Below are 18,906 nucleotides of genomic sequence, written 5' to 3'. Positions count from 1 at the left end.
AATATTTCCCAGCTGAATTTGAAGCACAAATTTATAGTTGTACTCCACTTCTAACTTAAAGAATTGGGAAGTATCTAGCATTGCCATCTTGCCCCAACTTCTTATCTTGTGTTATTTATATGTATTACTCCATAAATCTAATTGATAACCAAATATTATTTGGATGTTATTACACCAACTATTTTTACCTTGCTCTTGCTTCCTAAACAACCTATTTCCTTTTCTGTCTTTGCATTTCTTGGTTGATCTTTTATGTTACTTCTTGTTTAGAGTATGCCATTGACAGTATAGCACAGCTCTATGTCCTCAACATGCATTTCTCCATTGCCCTTTGGGTTTATTTAAAGTAATATTCAAGTTCTCAGTACATACCATGCTGTTAATCTTGCTAATTTCTATACCCAGATTATTTTCCATCTCTGATGTATAGCCAAGACATATGTTCTGATTGATTAATGTCACCTGCATGATATACAGTTTTTAAAATTACATTTTAACAAAAGGCTGACAATGATCAATGCTAGGCCAAAGCAACTCACTTTTGATGTATTAAATGATAGTTCATAATAAGAATAGCTGCTTAAGTGCACTTTTAGGTTTGGAACAGAGTGATAACGCAGATACAATCTGTTTATTAATTAGTTGATTATTGTTAAATGAACCAAAATGAAAGCCTCTTAAGATCAGAGCTTGTTTCATTTTTGTTTTTGTATCTCTAGAGCCTAGCACAATTCCTTGTGTGTATCAAGTGATTAATAAATGTTTGTGAGACTGAATGTCCTGAAGAAGAGAAGACTTAGGAGGAGGGGGGAAGATGATTGTTTTATTCAAATATAGAGGAAAGATTAGAGTTCTGTTCTGATCCCAAGGTGGGGAACGAGGAACAATGGAAGAAAAGTGGGAGGACATTTCCAGCTTGTTGTTCATCATCTTAACAATCAGAGCTGTTAAAAAGTTGAATGAGCTGCCTCAAAACATGTCAGGTACCCCCTTCTTGGAAGACTCCAGTTAGAGACCATATTGTCATGTATGTTATAGTTGGGGGTTTCTTTTGTTTGTTGGCCAAGTGACTTTTTTTTTTATGATTTTGTGATTGTCTGAGTTAGAAATGAGGAAGGTATGTATTCTAGGCATCAGAATAGTCAGTGCATGAATATTGGAAATAGAGTCCAGGATGTGAGGAGCAAAGAGAATGCCCATTTGGCTGAATTATGAGTGCAGGAAGAGAAGTAATATGTAATGAGGTTAGAAAGGTAGACTGGGGTCAGCTTGGGAAGGGCTTTAAAATCAAACAAAGGAATTTATAGTTTAGACTAGAGACAATGTGGAGCCACTGGAGTTTGAATAGGGGACTGATCTGATCAGATCTGGGCTTAAAGAAAATGACTTTGGCAGCCATATGTAAGAGAGATTGGAGTGGGAACCAGGAAAATCACACGTACAATAACTATAATAATGCCGACAAAAAGAACAGTAATAAAAAATGAAGGCTATGTAATTACAGTGACTGATTTTGGCCCTAATGAAGAGAGAAGGAAATGCATCTCCTTCCTTTGGTTAGGAGGAAAACATGTCCTGATCCATCTGCTGTCTCCATGCCCTCATACTGCCCATCCTCCTTGCTGAAAATGGACTCTTTCCTTAACTCTGCTCCATAGGGTCCCTCTCTTCTTTCAAGATCTCAATTCAAGCATCACCTCTTACATAAAGTTTTTACAGATGCTCCTGCTAGTGCCTTCTTTCCCTATTCTGTATTTTATTACCTTGTATTTATCCTTTATATATATTTAAATGTGTGCATGTTTTCTTCTTCTTCTGAATGGCAGTTCCTTGAGAGGTGGAATTGTTTCATTCCTTGTATTTGAATCTTTAGTACCTAGCACAGGTTGTGGCTCACCAACAAAACCAGCTGTCTCTCACAAAATATTCAATGTTTTACATCCATAATTCCTTGCTCCTACTATCAAAAGGCAAGAGGTACACTTCTTCATTTCTTCTTTGACTTCAAGTTCAGGTATAATTGTATAATATTCAGCTTCAACTTATTGGTATTTTTGTTTCTTTACATTACTTTATTCTTTATGTTTTTTTCATGGTTCTGCTTATTTCACTCATCAGTTTTTCTCATATTTCTCTGAACTCTTGATGTTTTGTTTCTTAAGGTATTCCATTCATTACTATTCTATATTTTGTTCAACCATGATAAAGAGATGACCATTCTCTATCCTCCAAGACTACAAGACATCTTGATATGTACCCATGATTCCAGCCACTCCCATCCTCACCAGCTGATTGTATGTTCAATCTCTCTCTCTCTCTCTCTCTCTCTCTCTCTCTCTCACTCTCTCACACACACACACACACACACACACACACAACACACACACACACACTCACACGATATATCTCTGTTTCTTCCCTACTGCCTTCAAGCATGAAATCTCCCTCATCATCAAAAAAGAAAACCAAAAAAGTTTAGTAAATTTTACCATTCCCTATCATTCCATATCTTTTCCTCCATTTCTCTCTTGAAAAACTCTATACTCACTCCTCAGCTCTTTGCAGTCTCTTTTCTGACATTATCATTCAACTGAAACTGCTCCCTGCAAATTTACCAATGATCTCTTAATTGTGAAATCTAAAAATCTTTTTTTTCAGTCTGCAGCCTTCTTTATCTTTGTACTGTACTGCCACTGACCTCCTTTTCCTGGACACTTTCCTCTCTTTCTGACCTTTAAGGATTCTCCTCTCCATTGGTTCTTTTCCTAATTGTATGCCTGTTCTTCAGGTTCTTTTACTGACTTGTCATACATGTTCATCAAGATTCTATCCTAGGCCCTCTTTTCTTTCTTCCTTTGTGCTCTTGATAATCTTTTAAACTTTCATGAAATAACTCAACTCCATGCACACATCTCATATATGTTTATGCATATGTATGTGTATATGAACATACAAATATGTTTATATATATATATATATATATATATGCATGCATGTAGTCCCTGTAACCTGTGTTTCTTCTTAGATTATCATACATCTTGCTAGCCTATCTAAGACTGGCTATTTCTTTTTTTCTCCTCCCTACATCCCTAGTTAAAGTGGATAGTACTGGACCTGGAGTCAGGAAGTCCTGAATTCAAATTTGGCTTCAGATACCAATTGCATGACCTTGGTCAGTTTACTTAACCCTGTTTGCCTTGTTTCTTCAATCTGTAAAATGAGCTGGAAAGGAAACAGCTTTGCCATGGCATGGGACATAAAGAGTCAAGCACAACTGCAAAGTGACTAGACAAGATCAGACAGAAAGGACCAGGTAGAAAAGATGACATATTTCTGGTTCCTGATTGCTACTTTCAGATACTTTGTCACTATCACTCAACAACCAACTCTTCTTCAAAATGTATTCTATACTATCCAAATCCATCTTCATGCCATCTGCAGACATCTAGTTATTCTTCCTTCTTCCCCACCCTCCTCCCCGACCCCAGTACTGACCTGCTTATAACCTCCTTATCTATTCCAAACTCAACTTGCTTCAAACACCCTTATTTTTCATTTATCTTTAAGCTCTTCAACTCCTCTCTGTCTCTAGTTTAATCTCTCTGTCTCTAGTTTAATTTCACCAAATAAATTACTGGTGCAAGCAATTTTAATTGCCACTGGCATCTAGGTAGCTGTTATTGTTCAACTGAAACATATTGATTGATTTTTTGTTTTGTTTTGTTTTGTTTTTTTTGCAAGGCAGTGAGGTTAAGTGACTTTCCCAAGGTCACACAGCTAGGTAATTATTGAGTGTTTGAGACCAGATTTGAACTCAGGTTCTCCTGAGTCCAGGGCTAGTGCTCTATGCACTGTGCCACTTAGCTGCCCTATACTGATTGATTTTTGAAAGAATCTACAACATTGACTTTTGCTAACCTTTGGGGTTATAACATTTATTAAAAAAGAAAAGTATATAATTTGAATCCCTGACATTGAAGGGCTTTTTATTTTCTAAAGTGAGAAAAGTCATTCAGAAAAGCCAAGGCATATTGAATTTCTGTTTCAATTTTTACATAATTAAAATTCAAGATGGTGTATTATAAAAATGATGGGTTGTTTCTAGAGTAAGACAACTGCTACATTCCAGGCATTTACATGAGTACATTTTTTCCATTTGGTGGCTCTTAAATTTCCTTCAGGGAAACAGTACCACCAGTTCTGTCTATAACTCTGGCACAGTATTTGATAATGGAAATGCTTGGCAATTATAAAGGAACATTTATGCTGAATAATGACACCCATAACAGCCAAGGTTACCTTGCAAAGCCTGGAAAGAATTCCAGAAATTAGTCTATTCCAACCTTATGTGGAATAAGGGGGAGACAGCTACTTCACTCATTCTCTGGGAATGTGATATGGGACCATTATTTTTGATGCTTTGGTCATAATGGAAATGTTTCTAATTGTTGGTGTCATCACTTTTAGGTCATTTTGGCATCAGAGTTAAGTATTTGCTGTTTTTAAATAATAAAGAAGTTTAAAAAGCATGCTTATGCTGATAGACAGCTTTTTTGCCTACCATATACTCTGTATTATGATTTTCCATTCCTTACTGCCTCTACAGGAGAGGAAATGGGTAGGATATAAGAGGGATATTAGATGCTTGTGACTCCAAATAGTAATGACATATGATATCTATATCTCTATATCTCTATCTCTATATATACATATACATATATAAAATATTTGGTTTGTTTAGTTAAACAATGGGTTACTATAACTATCAAATAGATATCTTGCTTTTGATTATTACCTTTAAGGCCAGACTAGTTCTAGATTCTGGATAAGTTTTATATTTTGTTCTAGGGTAGATTTTAGTATATATTCTTGGTAAAAAAAATTGTCCTTCAATTTGAAGAAGACATACCAACCATGTTAGTGGTGGCATGACTTGCACATTGTTTATTGTAGCAAGGGGTATGTTGTTCAAAGAAATCCTCACCAATTCATCTTATGGCCTTATTTAATAGGAGAGAGGACTTTTGGCAATGGTCTGGATGGTGCAGGAGTCCTTAACCCCTGACTATGATTTTTCACCCAGGGTTCCAGCAATGCTAGGCAAAGTACCAAGTAAAAAATATCTGCCAACAAAGTGGCAACAGCTAGGTTAATCCAAACCTGCCTCTCTTGATACACTAATCATCGATACAAACTTTTCCTCACATAATAGCAAAACATAATGATATTTCAGCCCGGGGTGTGACACCTGTCTCTTGAAGTATTGTTCATTATTATGGTCTTTCCTCTCAGACCACCTTTAACCCTTTCAGATCTATTCCCCCTGAAACTCAAAGACTTTGGTTTTCCAGAAGTTGACTAGCGGATCATAGGAGTAAAATTTGCCAGATTACTAGTCAGCATTTTTTATTATTGGAACTACAATGCTATATTTTTTGTACTTCTGAATGAGAACATACAGGTTCATAACAAAATGAACTTGGCTTCATGAGGACTCTACATTCAAGAAATGATCATGAAATAGAACTGAAATAGAATAAAAAAGTCAAACTTGGGGAGAATAGAGGTAGTATCCAGATGGTTCTACTAATGGGGTGGTAGCTAATTTGCAAGCCAATTTTAGTCAGTTTTAGAATTTTTTGATTCATACGTTTAATAAAATATAATAAGGATTGGGAGAGTAGCATTAGAGGAAAAAAGGGAATTTATGTTAGCTATAATTTATTTAGTTTATTTTGTTAAATATTTTCCATTTGCATATTAATCTGATTCGAGCTGCACTGAAATATTGTAGATAGTGTAGATGAATAATGTTACTGATAATTTTAGTAATATTCACTTTGAGACTTGTTGAAATTTAGAGAAATCCTCTTTTGATGAAGAAAAGGCTTATCCAAAGAGACTGAGCAAGCTTCAAAGTAGTGAGAAGACAAATAGTTTTGACTTGTTGAGTTTTTTCCCTTGAATTAATGTTTGTATAATGAATTTAGTTTATAGGTATCTACTTTCATACTCTCTAAATACTTCCTTCACAAAGTAACTCTATCTTTGAATTCTTGTCTTATTATATTAGTCACAACACATTTCTTTTTCCCCATTACTAGTAGTCACTTCTTTTACTTTGTCTTATTTCTATTTGGAGTTCAAATAAACACTTTTAGTATGTATTTTTTCATGAGGAAGTACAGAAACAGTGTTTAAGGTAATGTTCCCCTTGAATCAATTCAGTTTTGTTTCATATTGTTCCTGTCTGTGAATGAAAAAATTGCTAATTAAATGTTTTCCTACTTGGCTCATTCTTCTACTTCTTCCCCACAAGATTTTGCTTTTTAAAAAGTCATGTCTCTGTTATTTTGTGTTTTTATTTTTAGATAAATGACAATTTGATTCTTGATACCTCAGATGATGAAGAGTTGAGGGAACAACTGGATATGCATTCAATTATAGTCTCCTGCATCAATGATGAACCACTTTTCACAGCAGATCAGGTATGAAGAAAATATTTATCAATAAAAGTCAAAGTAAAAATTGAAAATGATTTTCAATGAATTCCTTAGGAGATTAGTTATTGATTTTATTATTTTCATATATTTTTAAATGTACCTTATTTTCCAAGCTAGAATCAGGAAAATATATACTATGGGGAATCTTTTATTTTGAAGGTTTAATTTTATAGCATCTTTTTTTGTTTTTTTTTTTTGGGAGGGGGTTGCAAGGCAATGGGGTTAAGTGGCTTGCCCAAGGCCACACAGCTAGGTAATTATTAAGTGTCTGAGGCCAAATTTGAATTCAGGTACTCTTGACTCCAATACCAGTGCTCTATCCACTGTGCCACCTAGCTGCCCCCTTAAAACATCTTTGGTAGTGATACTAGCATCCTAGATTATGAGAGCTGCTTAGTTTTATTGAAAAGTAGATAAGATACAATAAATCTATTTATAAATATTCAATTTGATTAAACCTTGGATAAAATTCATCAGCATGAGTCAGAAATATAGATTCAATGCTTTGAAAGAAGTGAACATTTTCTGTGGAATGTTACAGAATGCAAGTCCAGCTTGTATTTTGAGCCAGCTGGATATAGCTTTTTCATTTTCTACATATTTTTCCCACCTCTGTTGTGCATCAGAATATAGTGCAAAGAGTTTTTCCTGAAAACATATTTGCTGTGGTTACTGTGCATATGAATTCTACTATTCTGCATTTTAGCCTAACAGCAGAGGTCTTTGAGGTGATGACTGTGACAGAAGTAAGGAAATATAGATGAAGAGAAAAGTAGAAAGTACAGTGATTAGATGTTTTTCTTCTTCTAGTTTATCCTTACACATGTTGATCTTTATTCCTTCCTTCCTTCCTTCTTTTTTTCCCTTCCCTTACCTCTTCCCCATAGGGTATCATACCTTTATCTGTGGGTGCTTTGTCCAAATGTCCAAATAAATTTTGATCAGTGAAATCTCCTGAGATATCTTGGGCCTTGCCAGCTAGAATTCTTTTTTTTCTTAAGGACCATGCCTTAAATCTAAATCATTCTGGGTCTCTTTGATTGGGCGACAGTAGGTCCTAGGACAAGCCTCACTTGGTCATTTTTTGGATCTGATTGACTCAGAGTGGACTTAAATAGCAATTATTTCTGTTTTGGCCAGGAAACCCTGAGGGTCTTCTCCTCTCAGATTATATATCTGTTGATTAGTAAAAGATACCATTCTTTGCTTCATTTTCTTACCTGCCTTAATCACTAAATGGGAATGGTTTTGCCTCAGTCATCTGAGACCTGTTAAAGACCTTAGCGAAAAAACAAAGGTCTTCTACTACATCCAGGAATATCTCCAGTTATCCTGATCCATATCTGGCCACTGGATCCAGATGGTGCTGGAGGAGAAAGTAAGGCTGGTGTCTTTGCACAACTCTGCCTTATTTCCTTACTTAACCAATTCGCTTGCATGCCATGATATCACCTCCCTGATGCCATGGACCTCTTCAAGAATGAAGGAAAAGGGGGTAGTTAGGTGGCACAGTGGATGGGGCACTGGCCCTGGAGTCAGGAATACCTGAGTTCAAATTCAGACTCAGACACTTAATAATTGTCTAATTGTATGACCTTGGGCAAGTCATTTAACCCCATTGCCTCAAATAAAGTAAAAATATATTAAAAAATTAAAAAAAAATGAAGGACATTGATAATAGATGTAGGTTTGGACCTGGGAAAAAATGAATAATAAAAAGACAATAATTGATAAAAGGTAATTGATTTAAAATTTTTTTATCTCATATTACCTGAAAATATTTTCTGGAAAACTAATATAAAATTACAGTATCAATATGACCTTAAATTTTGTAGTCTTTTTTTGGCAAAAGTCATTTTTGGCCAATAAAATTTAAATCATCTTATGGTCTATCTTAATTGTAAGATTTTTAGAATAGCTTTCTAAACCCTTTTTAAAATAACTTGTTAGGATACTTAGCAATGCTTATTATGGCAAAATTCCTTTATCTAATTAATATATTTCCTCTTGTTTCAAATTAAATTAATTTAGTTCAAGTTTGTTCTCTAATGCAGGTTGGAAGACAATATTTTCCATAAACTTGAAGAATATTAAATTTTCCCAAGACTTCTTGCCTTCCTCTCAACAATCCCCACCCCCATTCAAGTAATTAAAAAAACAACACAATATGGTGTTCTGCTTTGCCTTGCTGATATGGGAGGGACCTACATCCTAAAAGCCAAAGACTCCCATAGCATTCAGGCCATCACTTATTAAATCCTGTGATGATGCTGCTGGAAAAATCAGTGTGGAGAATGTCTTTGCACAACACTCCCCCACTATAATCAATATAATGTGCAAGTCATGTCATCATTCATTTGATATCATGGCTTTCTTTGATTGTGAAGGACAAAATCAGTAAATAACTGCATTACCTTGATTAATTTTTCCATACAAATGTTATTTTCTAATAACTGTATAACTTTTGTGGTACTTCTTTTGACATTTTTATAAGTTCTTTTATCTTGCCTCAATGGTAGGCTCCAGGACAAAAATATTATATAGTAAGAGTTTGAGAAGAAATAATCATCAAGTAATTGATTTTTAAGTTTGTGTTTTGTTATAACCTGTAAATCTGCTTTTAAGTCTTGCAGAAAATGATTCCCAGTCTTGTTTTAGTGGATCTGCTTGAAGAAATTTCTTGTGTTCCTATTTTTTCACATTTTATATAAAATGACAAATATTTTTTGTTGCTAAAGGGAAAATTTGCTCCAGAGGAAAATGTCATGTTTTTTTGGTTGTTTTTGTTTTTATATTGTTTGGAATGCTTTTATTGTTTTTATTTGAATGATTAGTTGTAGATATTTCCTTTGGCAAAATGATGGGTTAGACTGGATGTTCTCTCAGCTGACTTTTAGCTGTGTTAATTTTAGAGTTGTCCTAAGAATTTATTGATGAATATTAAATTGTAGTATGTTAAAATTTTGTATGTCCTAGATCTTTTTATCTTACTAGAACTTTATTGACTGTCAACTTGGCAAATGTATACCAATATTCCTAATTATGACCTACAGTCTGTTCCAAGGTTTTCTTTGCATTGCCATCTTTCTTTGGGTCGTTGTATTCTAAATCTTTGAAAAGTGACAATCCATTAATAGCATTTATAATTCTCTATTTTTTAATAAAAACAATTTTTGATTTTTTTCATGTCCCTTTTATTTCTATATATCTCTCACTTTTTTTTATTCAAGGGAACAGTACATATAAACAAAGAATAACAGAAAAAAAATCATACAGCAAAACTAACCAATATATAAACTAAAACTGACAGGATATACAATTTTCCTCATCCATAGATGTCCACTTATGCAAAGGAGAGGATGGAGTTGCATTTTTTCATCTCTTTTCTGGGGCCAGGCTTTGTCATTAGTGTTATGCAGCATTCAGTTTGTTTTCTATTTACGTTATTGTAATTATTATGTATGTTGTTTTCCCACTTCTGTTCATTCTGTTCCTTCATCATTTCATTTAAATGTTCTCATGATCTTCTGAATTTCTCATATCATTATTTCTCTGATGCAGTGTTATTTTGTATTTGCATTCAGGAACCATAATTTGTTTAGCCATTCTCCATTCAATGCATATCTATTTTGTTTCTAATTTTTTGTTATCACAAAAAGGGCTACTATGAATATTTTAGAAGTTATGGGCTCATTCTTTCTGACTTCCTTGGGGTACATGCCAACATCTCTGGGTGTGGATATTTTTGTCACTTTTAAAAATAATAATTCCAAAATTCTTTTATTCTTTTTCAGTGGTTGGATCAGTCCTCATCTTCATAAATAATGCTTTAGTGTATATATATATATATATTTTTTTTTTTCATAACCCCTCCAACTTTTGTCATCTTTATCATAAGAATATCAGCTATGTAGCACAATGGATTGAATTGGTAGTAAGGAAAACCTGAGTTCAAATCCAACTCAGAAACATTAGCTGATAGCTCTGACCAAGTTACTACTACTTCTCTCATCCTCAGTTTCTTCATTTGTAAAATGGGATCAATAGTAGCAACTACCTCACAGAGTTGTGAGGATCAAATGAGATTACAGACATTAAAGTATTTTGTAAACCTTAAATTGATATAAGTGCTGGTTTTTCTTAATAAATTAACTATTCATGAAGTGAAACTCAGAGTTATTTTGATTTAGTTTTCATTTCTGAATGATTTTGGTGAAGGTAATTAGACCTATAATTTCACTGATTCAGGGAATTCCCAATGAGGAAATTCCTGCTACCAGTTTATCTGTTCTGCTAGCAACCTGAATTCATAGAGCACCACTCAGAGTCCTCTGAGTGCTCAGAGGTCAGTGACTTGCCAAGATCACACAAGTAGGGAGCCATTCTTTTGAGAGCTATTTTCCTCCACATTTTTTGACCAGTCTTTCTTTGAACAGTAGTTCTTATCCTTATATTTTTAAGTTTCTCATATGTTGTATATTCTCATTCAGAATAGGTGATTAACCATAATATTCTAGATTACTCACCATGTTGGATAACAGAAAATTTATGATAATTACATTTTATTCTCTTTTTTGCACATGTTATAGGGATCTTTTCTTACCTTGTCGTTAATAATGATTATTTTAATAAAACATCTTTAATAATAACAAATGAAATAAATAATAAATACTAATAAACTAATAAAACATCCTTTTTTGAAGGTTATTGAAGAAATAGAAGAAATGATGCAAGAATCACCTGATCCAGAAGATGATGAAACTCCAACACAGTCAGATCGTCTCTCCATGCTTTCACAGGAAATTCAAACCCTTAAGAGATCTAGTACAAGCAGTTATGAGGAGAGTAAGAAACTTTACTTAAATTTATATCTTTGAAGTGTGTTTCCTATCAGATTGTATAGATTTGATCCTTGATCTCTTCGATTTTTTTTAAGGTTTTTGCAAGGCAAATGGGGTTAAGTGGCTTGCCCAAGGCCACACAGCTAGGTAATTAGTAAGTGTCTGAGGTTCGATTTGAACTCAGGTACTCCTGACTCCAAGGCCAGTACTCTATCCACTGTGCCACCTAGCCGCCCCCGATCTCTTCGATTTTTAAAAGTAGCTCTCCTATCATTACTCTTGGAATATTTTAGAATTATAGTTGGGACTAGAATAGATAGAATGACATAATATAATTTAGAAATATATTACTCTGAATAGCTTCTAAACATGTATAATCAGCTTGTATTTATTTAGGTACTGGTTACATAGACTCTCAACTAATTATTTCTATATGTCTGACCTTCCAAATAGAGAACCTTAGCTCTCCTTATGGCGGTTAAGTTTCTAGATAGAAGTATATTTTGAGGTATATAGGACTAAAAAAAATTTCATGACTAATTTTCTTTGAATTATCTTAATATCATTCTAAGTAGTGACAACATTACTTTAGGATATGTCTCCAGCTTATAGACGAAGTATGATGCAATAGAATGATTGAATTCTTCTGACTGCTCTAGTTTGGCTCAGGTTCAGTAAATCATTTTTATTGTCATTTCTTCTCTACTCCCTGTGTATTGGAAGATATGATGGCTTGTGGAACTCTAAAGAAGAAGCATACAATTGGGCTTCTTTCATACAGGGTTTCAAATGATTTCTTTCTATCCTTCAATCCATTACAAAGTACTTGAAGAATTGAAAGTTCTGGATATATGTGGTTAATCACTGATTATTCCCCTGTAGTTGACATTTGATGAATTGCTTGTGGTTTCTTGTCAACATATATTTTTCTCGACTCTCTCCTCTTTTTTTTGTACTTCTCAGCTGAGCTACCAGGCATGGTAAAAATTGGCTTAGACTATAGCTAATTTTTTTTTATATGTATCTGCTTACTCATCTGTCAAGCCACCTGGCCTTTACTTAAGACTGCTAACCATAAATTTAAGCAAGTGCTCCTTTTCCCCAGAAAATTGAACAGTTCTTTTAATTGCTAGTAATCTCTTTTGCTCTTTGGCATAAAGCAGAGCATGACTTTCTTTGGAAATCATTTTATCTTAATGTAGTACACTTTGTGGTTGGTTACAGGAGTAAAAAGGCTCTCAGTGAGCGAATTAAATGAACTACTAGAAGAAATTGAGACTGCCATCAAGGATTACTCTGAAGAGTTGGTTCAGCAGTTGGCTCTTCGAGATGAACTAGAGTTTGAAAAGGAAGTGAAAAACAGCTTTATTTCAGTCCTTATTGAAGTTCAAAACAAACAGAAGGAACATAAAGAAACAGCAAAAAAGAAAAAGAAGCTGAAAAATAGCAGCCCACAGAATGGCAAGAATGAGAAAAGTCATATGCCTGGCACGGTGAGTAAAATGTTTGACTCTCATGTTCATCTTTGACTACATGTGGATTAAGTCAATAATATCTCATGACACACTGTAGCCACAGGAGCAGTATAAGTAATAAATACAAAGGAGTTTGTTATTTAAAAACAAAACCTACTCACAAAGAGATGCCATAGCCAGTCCAGAACCCCGTTTTCTTAGTGAGGAAATGAACTGGAGAATTAACATAATAGGAATGAGTGATGAGAAGGAAGGAGAACTCCAAGAAATGACCATGGAACTAGCCCATTTTTTAAAATCTAAAAAAAATATGCAGTTATAACTTCCTTTAATCTTTAGAATTAAAATATATTATGAGCATTTGCTAGTGGAAAGGTTCTCACTTGAAAATATCTTTCATAAAACACTCCATTAATCAATTTAGTTCTCTTACAATAGAAAAAGGTTGAGAGTTATTGATACTAGTAATATCTGAGCCTTATTACTAACTCTTTTGAGTTTCTGGAGAAGTTCTACACTTTGCTTTGATGCATATCTTTCCTTTAGTTGCTCTTCTTAGTATATATCCTTCTGCTTCATTTTTGACTATGTCTGCTCCTGGAACCATTTTGTAATACTGCAGTGTATTCACTAGCATTGTCTGCTATATCTCAAGAAGAGGCAACTTTGCTTTGAAAGTAGAAATGCTTAATGGAGGACCAGATCTCCTGAAGTGGGTCTTTATTTCATTTTTGAATATGACTTTAAAATAAAAGGCAAAGATAAAGTTATAAAAACATGTTTGTTACAGAGTAAATTAGATTCATCTAAATTATGAGGGATTGCATCATTTAAGTGAAATTACTAAACCAGCATTTCTCAAATTCTGTTTTGTAGATATTTGATGTTTTATGTGGTATGAATAGGGGTTTCATTAGAAAATTTCTGTGCTGGCAATATTTTCCCATATTTCTCCTATTAAATGATAAGTGAGAAATTATATCTGTAATAAAAATGCTTCTTCTGTATATCAGTTTGGAGAGTATAAAAATGGGCTTATTTTTCATTTTTTTCATGCACAAATTTTCCTGAACCTCCATCCTGAGAGCATTTCATACCCCTAAGATGACCTAGATTTGTATTTATGGGTTCCATCGCTGTATTCCCAGTCCCACAAATGTTCTGAGACTTAATTAGTTTAGGAAATGCTGCTGTAGACAAATGCATATCATTGACCAGACTAAAGTTGAGTGAGTCTTGAAGAGGGAATGCAATCCTTAAATTACTGTGCTGCCACAGAGACGTTCATCCAAACAAAAGTATCACATCACCTAAAATACTGTGCTATTATTGGTCTCGGTACAAGGTGGTCTCTATTGCAGGGATATTTTCTTCAAGCAAAAATAGAAGTTGACAAAGTGAATCTTGCAGCACAGTTTGTATATTTAAAGAGGGAATCTTAACATGTCTAGCTATCTTGCTTTCTTGCAGAAAAGATTTATTTTCCAGATTATTTTTTAGAATATATACATATCCACAACTATCTATAAAGAATGTACCTATGTACAAATAGAAAAGAATTTATGTGGGGAGTGGGTTGTGGATAGCAAATATAGATGCTATTGTTTTGTAGTGTTTTTTGAATCAACAGAGGTGATAGTGTATTTCTACTTGAATCAGCTGATTCATTGATTTAAATGCCAGATCTTAAATTGGTTTGTTTTTCCATGTAGTGTAGTTTTATGCCTAGACACATTTAGACAGAGACAGGAAGACAAGACCTAGGACTGATTTTTCTTGTGTGACTCATGAACTGGCGCTGAAGGCATTTCCAAAAGAGAAGTTCCAAAAATATTTTGAGCAATGATAGTACTGTTAATATAAGGGTTTAGCCCCACTTCCCTTCTATTTCACTGCCCCATCCCCCTATGACTTCTTTGAAGAAAAATATTATTTTGAAAATCTGACTATGAGTTTTATTATATCAAAAGCAACAAATCACTTAGTACTTTATATTCATAGTGCACATAATTTAAAATTTTCTTTCTTCAGATAAGATTTCCTGTTAAAGGATAAAATTTACTTTTCATTTAAAAATAGTAAAAATTTTCTAAACTAATGCAAGCCAATTTAGAATGCTTCTTAAAGAAATAAATTTGTCCTTAGACCAATTCCTAGGCAACTTATGGATTCCAGCAGTCTGGTATATCAAAGGTTGGCTAAAATAGGGGGTATTCAGGCAACTCTACTTCTTACCATTTATTCTAAGAAGTTGATTTGATAAACATTAATTGTGATTTGTTTTCTGTTCTTTTGTAATGAAATAGCTCAGCATGATTGTGAACTTCATAGATGATTCAGTCTTGTGAAATTGTTTGTTTAAATCTTGCTTTGCTGTTAGGGCCAAAATCTTTGATCAGGTGTAAAGGCATGGCATAGATAGCAGTGCTTGCTACTCACATTTTTCTCAAATGTTAAATGTGAAGAGTCTGTTTTGTATTTGAAACTTATGATTCCAGAAACAGTACTAGGTGGTTTATTTTTTTGTGGATTGAACTTGCCATTTGTATAAATAGTTCTAGAAAATGATTAACCTTCTCATTTTGATCCTCTTTATTTTGCATAAAAATAACAATTTAGTAGATTTTGAGGCATGTGAGTCTGAGAATACTATTTTCTCACAAATGTTGATACTGATCCACATTGAAACATGATGTTGATTTCATGCTATTGTATTTAGTATTTCTTAGGATAATTTCAAATTGTATTTATTCTTTGCTGTTTTGATATTGCATTAACAATTGTTATTTTTTGTTATATTGTTAAATCTTTCTTTTGACTTTGATTTTTTTCCCATGGAGATCTGGATTTATTTTCTTAAGAATATGAATAGCATAATCATTGTAATAAAAATATTAAGTGCCTTTCCATGATTATTGCCTAATAGAGTAGCTTATTCTAATTTATTTATAAATTTTGTCTTTGGTCCAGGGGTGCTAAAGTACCTAAAGAAACTGGGTCTCTAAGGGGTTATGTGGCTTGCCAGGGTCACAAAAGATAGTAAGTATTAATGGTGAAATTTGAACCCAGATCCTTGACCCAGGAGCACATCAGCAATTACTAATTCATAAGCCTATAGGATAATCTATATTCAAATCAAGGGCATCCTGGATGTGGATATGAGTAGAAAACTATCTTTGACTAGTCTTTGTCTTTGACTAAGCAGTATTCAATTATGTATTATATCTTTGCCATTCAAAGTAATTGAAAGATTAAAAAGAATATAAAATCTGATTCTATTGTTTGTTGATTATGAAAAACATTTAATTTGATAGAAGAAAATATTATGCTATAGTGAGGTTCTCTCTCAACCATTTATTAAGACCATTCGGGATTTCTTAGAAGATGTGATAACAGAAAGAAAGAAATTCTCTTCAGTGAATGATTTTGAAGATTAGCTTTTCTTCTATACATGATGTTATTTCTTAATGAATTCAGCTTAAAATTATAAGGCAATACTACTTCATGTTTGAATCATAACTAATGTTCAGCTGCTTTGTACATTACTGTCCTCTCAAAAATTAAAATGAAAAGGGAGATATCCATTTCCATACAATTTTTCAGTGAGTATATTTTCTAAACTTAACTAAAGTTCCAGCACCACTTTGTGAATCTTAATGTAAGTCCAAAAGAAATGTTCATATTTAAAAATTCATTTAACTGTGCCATTGAGGAGCTTTTACCTTACCTTCAATTAGAAGTGATTAATTTTTAATGTAATAATATGCTAAAAGGCAAATATCAATACGTACCATACAAAATATGTTAAATAGTAAATGGAGAGTAACTTGTGAATATATCTTTTATAAAATATTTCTCAACAGATGAATTATAGAATCATATATTAAATATTAGAAGAGATTCTAACAATCAGCTAGTCCAATCTGTTTATGGGATGTTGAAACTGAGGACTTGATGAGGATCACACAGCTATTAATTGAGAGAGGAAGGATTTGAACACAGGTCCTTTTATTCCAAAACTTGAGTTCTTTTGGTTCACCTTGTTGACTCAGAATTAATATCCACACGAATGAAACAATATCATTTATGGCTATTAACTAGAAAGAAAAAAATTCTAAGCAATTAATCAATTTTGAAATATTTTTGTTAATAAAATATGCTTATCTTCAATATTAGGAAGATTTTACATTGTATAAATTGTACTTACATTGTATAAATTTTATAAAGTTGTTGTTAATTATTACATATTTTAAAGATATGATCAAAAATTTCTTGTTGCCAATGATACAAATTTGTTTTTTTAACATAAATATTTTCCATAGAGCACTCACTATTTATGACCCGTTTTTGGTATTTTTGCATGATTTGACAGCATTTTATATTGATTATTCTTTGTCAGAAAATGATGACACTAGGCTTTATCATAGCCCAACCATAATATTGGCACCAACTGTGACCATTTGAGTGGAATGAGGAAATGACAAGTCTGTGCAAAAACCTAAATATTATTTGTCTTAATATGCTTAGAATGTTCAAACATAAGTTGATATAATGGCTAGTAATAATCATTTCATTCCATCCTTATATGACTTTTGAAAATACTCAGTGGCAGCTTAATTTCATTACCAAATTTACTACGTTGAATAAAATTTTAGAATGTACTTCATAAGAAAAAGAGGTTAGACTGGTTCTGTTGTAATTTGACCTCACTTTGTGTTAGGTCAGCGGCCTTGGAAATGTCAGTTTTTAACTTCTTTTCTTTTTTATTTCTAATGGAACATTTGTAAAATCAAAATTCTTTACTTTGAAAAAAAATCTCAAGACCTTTATCTGTCACATTTCAGTTGCTTTTATGCCTTTTGCTAGAATCTGTGCCTTGATTTGCAAGTGAAATAGTTTAACTATATATATAAAAAATAGCTTCAGTTTGATATGGAAAATTTTCCAGTCTTATAAAGTCATTGGTTAAGCCAAAGATGAATATGGCTCCTTGCTCTTATTTTAAAATAATTTTTTAATCATAAGTTTTTAAAAATTATTTTAAGATAATTTTCTATATTCTATATTTTATTTTGAACAAAACCCTCCCAAATCTAGCAAACTCAAAATTTAGTATTTGAAAATTGTATCCTTTAAAGTTTATTAAAAATAATTTGTAATAAATTATAATTTTGTTTCTTTACTTTCTTGTCCCAGTTTTGAACTCATGGGAATAGGAAATGTTAGTGAAGAGAGACCAGAGATGTGAATTTGTTTCCAGGAGCATTTTGGTAACCCTTAAAAAAAATCTTATGTGATCCCACTCATATAATTTGCTTTACTATTTTAAAACAGCCAGAGGTGAGAGAAGTGTAAGAACAATAGTATTATAGATTTTTTTGGCCCCATTTTCACCCAGTTGCCTTCAATTCCTTGACCTGAATTAGTATAATTTTAAACATAATTGTGTGTGTGTGTGTGTGTGTGTGTGTGTGTGTGTGTGTGACAGAGAGAGGGAGAGGGAGAGGGAGAGGGAGAGGGAGAGAGAGGGGGGGGGGAGAGAGAGAGAGAGAGAGAGAGAGAGAGAGAGAGAGAGAGAGAGAGAGAGAGAGAGAGAGAGAGAGATACACCTCCCTAATGTCATGGTCTTTGATAATGAAGGACAAATATAATGTATTAATGTTTCTTTGGCACTTTTTCAGTAGTGGGATTAGTAATTAGTTAAATGTTGTAATGTTTTTTTTTAAGATTTTATTTATTTTGGGTTTTACAATTTTTCCCCCAATCTTACTTCCCTCCCCTCACCCCCCACAGAATGCAGTTTATCAGTCTTCACCTTGTTTCCATGGTATATATTGATCCAAATTGAATGTGATGAGAGAGAAATCATATCCTTAAGGAAGAAACAAAGTATAAGAGAAAGCAAGATCACACAATAGAATATCAGTTTTTTCCCCCTAATTTAAGGTAATAGTCCTTGGTATTCTTACCATGTTAAAAATATTTTCTAGTGTTTTAACAAAAATGGCTATTGTGTTTTATCAAGTTTTTTCTATATAATTTTTTTGCTGTTCTTATCATTAGTATATTTTATTATATTTATAGAGT

General features: G+C 33.1%; 1 protein-coding gene across 2 annotated transcripts in view; it reads left to right on the top strand.

The window, feature by feature from the left end:
- Positions 1-18,906, top strand: part of FEZ2 (fasciculation and elongation protein zeta 2) — a 53,918-nt gene that overhangs the window by 13,195 nt on the left and 21,817 nt on the right. For both annotated transcript variants that reach the window (XM_074209693.1, XM_074209694.1), the window contains exons 3-5: positions 6,372-6,488; positions 11,207-11,348; positions 12,569-12,837. In XM_074209693.1, coding sequence (XP_074065794.1) covers positions 6,372-6,488; positions 11,207-11,348; positions 12,569-12,837 — 528 coding nt within the window. The remainder of the gene's footprint in view (positions 1-6,371; positions 6,489-11,206; positions 11,349-12,568; positions 12,838-18,906) is intronic.

This window comes from Macrotis lagotis, chromosome 1 (genome assembly GCF_037893015.1).
Source record: "Macrotis lagotis isolate mMagLag1 chromosome 1, bilby.v1.9.chrom.fasta, whole genome shotgun sequence".
Lineage (NCBI taxonomy): Eukaryota > Metazoa > Chordata > Mammalia > Peramelemorphia > Peramelidae > Macrotis > Macrotis lagotis.
Note: the sequence above shows the minus strand (reverse complement) of the source record. Positions and strands in the feature narration are given on the sequence as shown.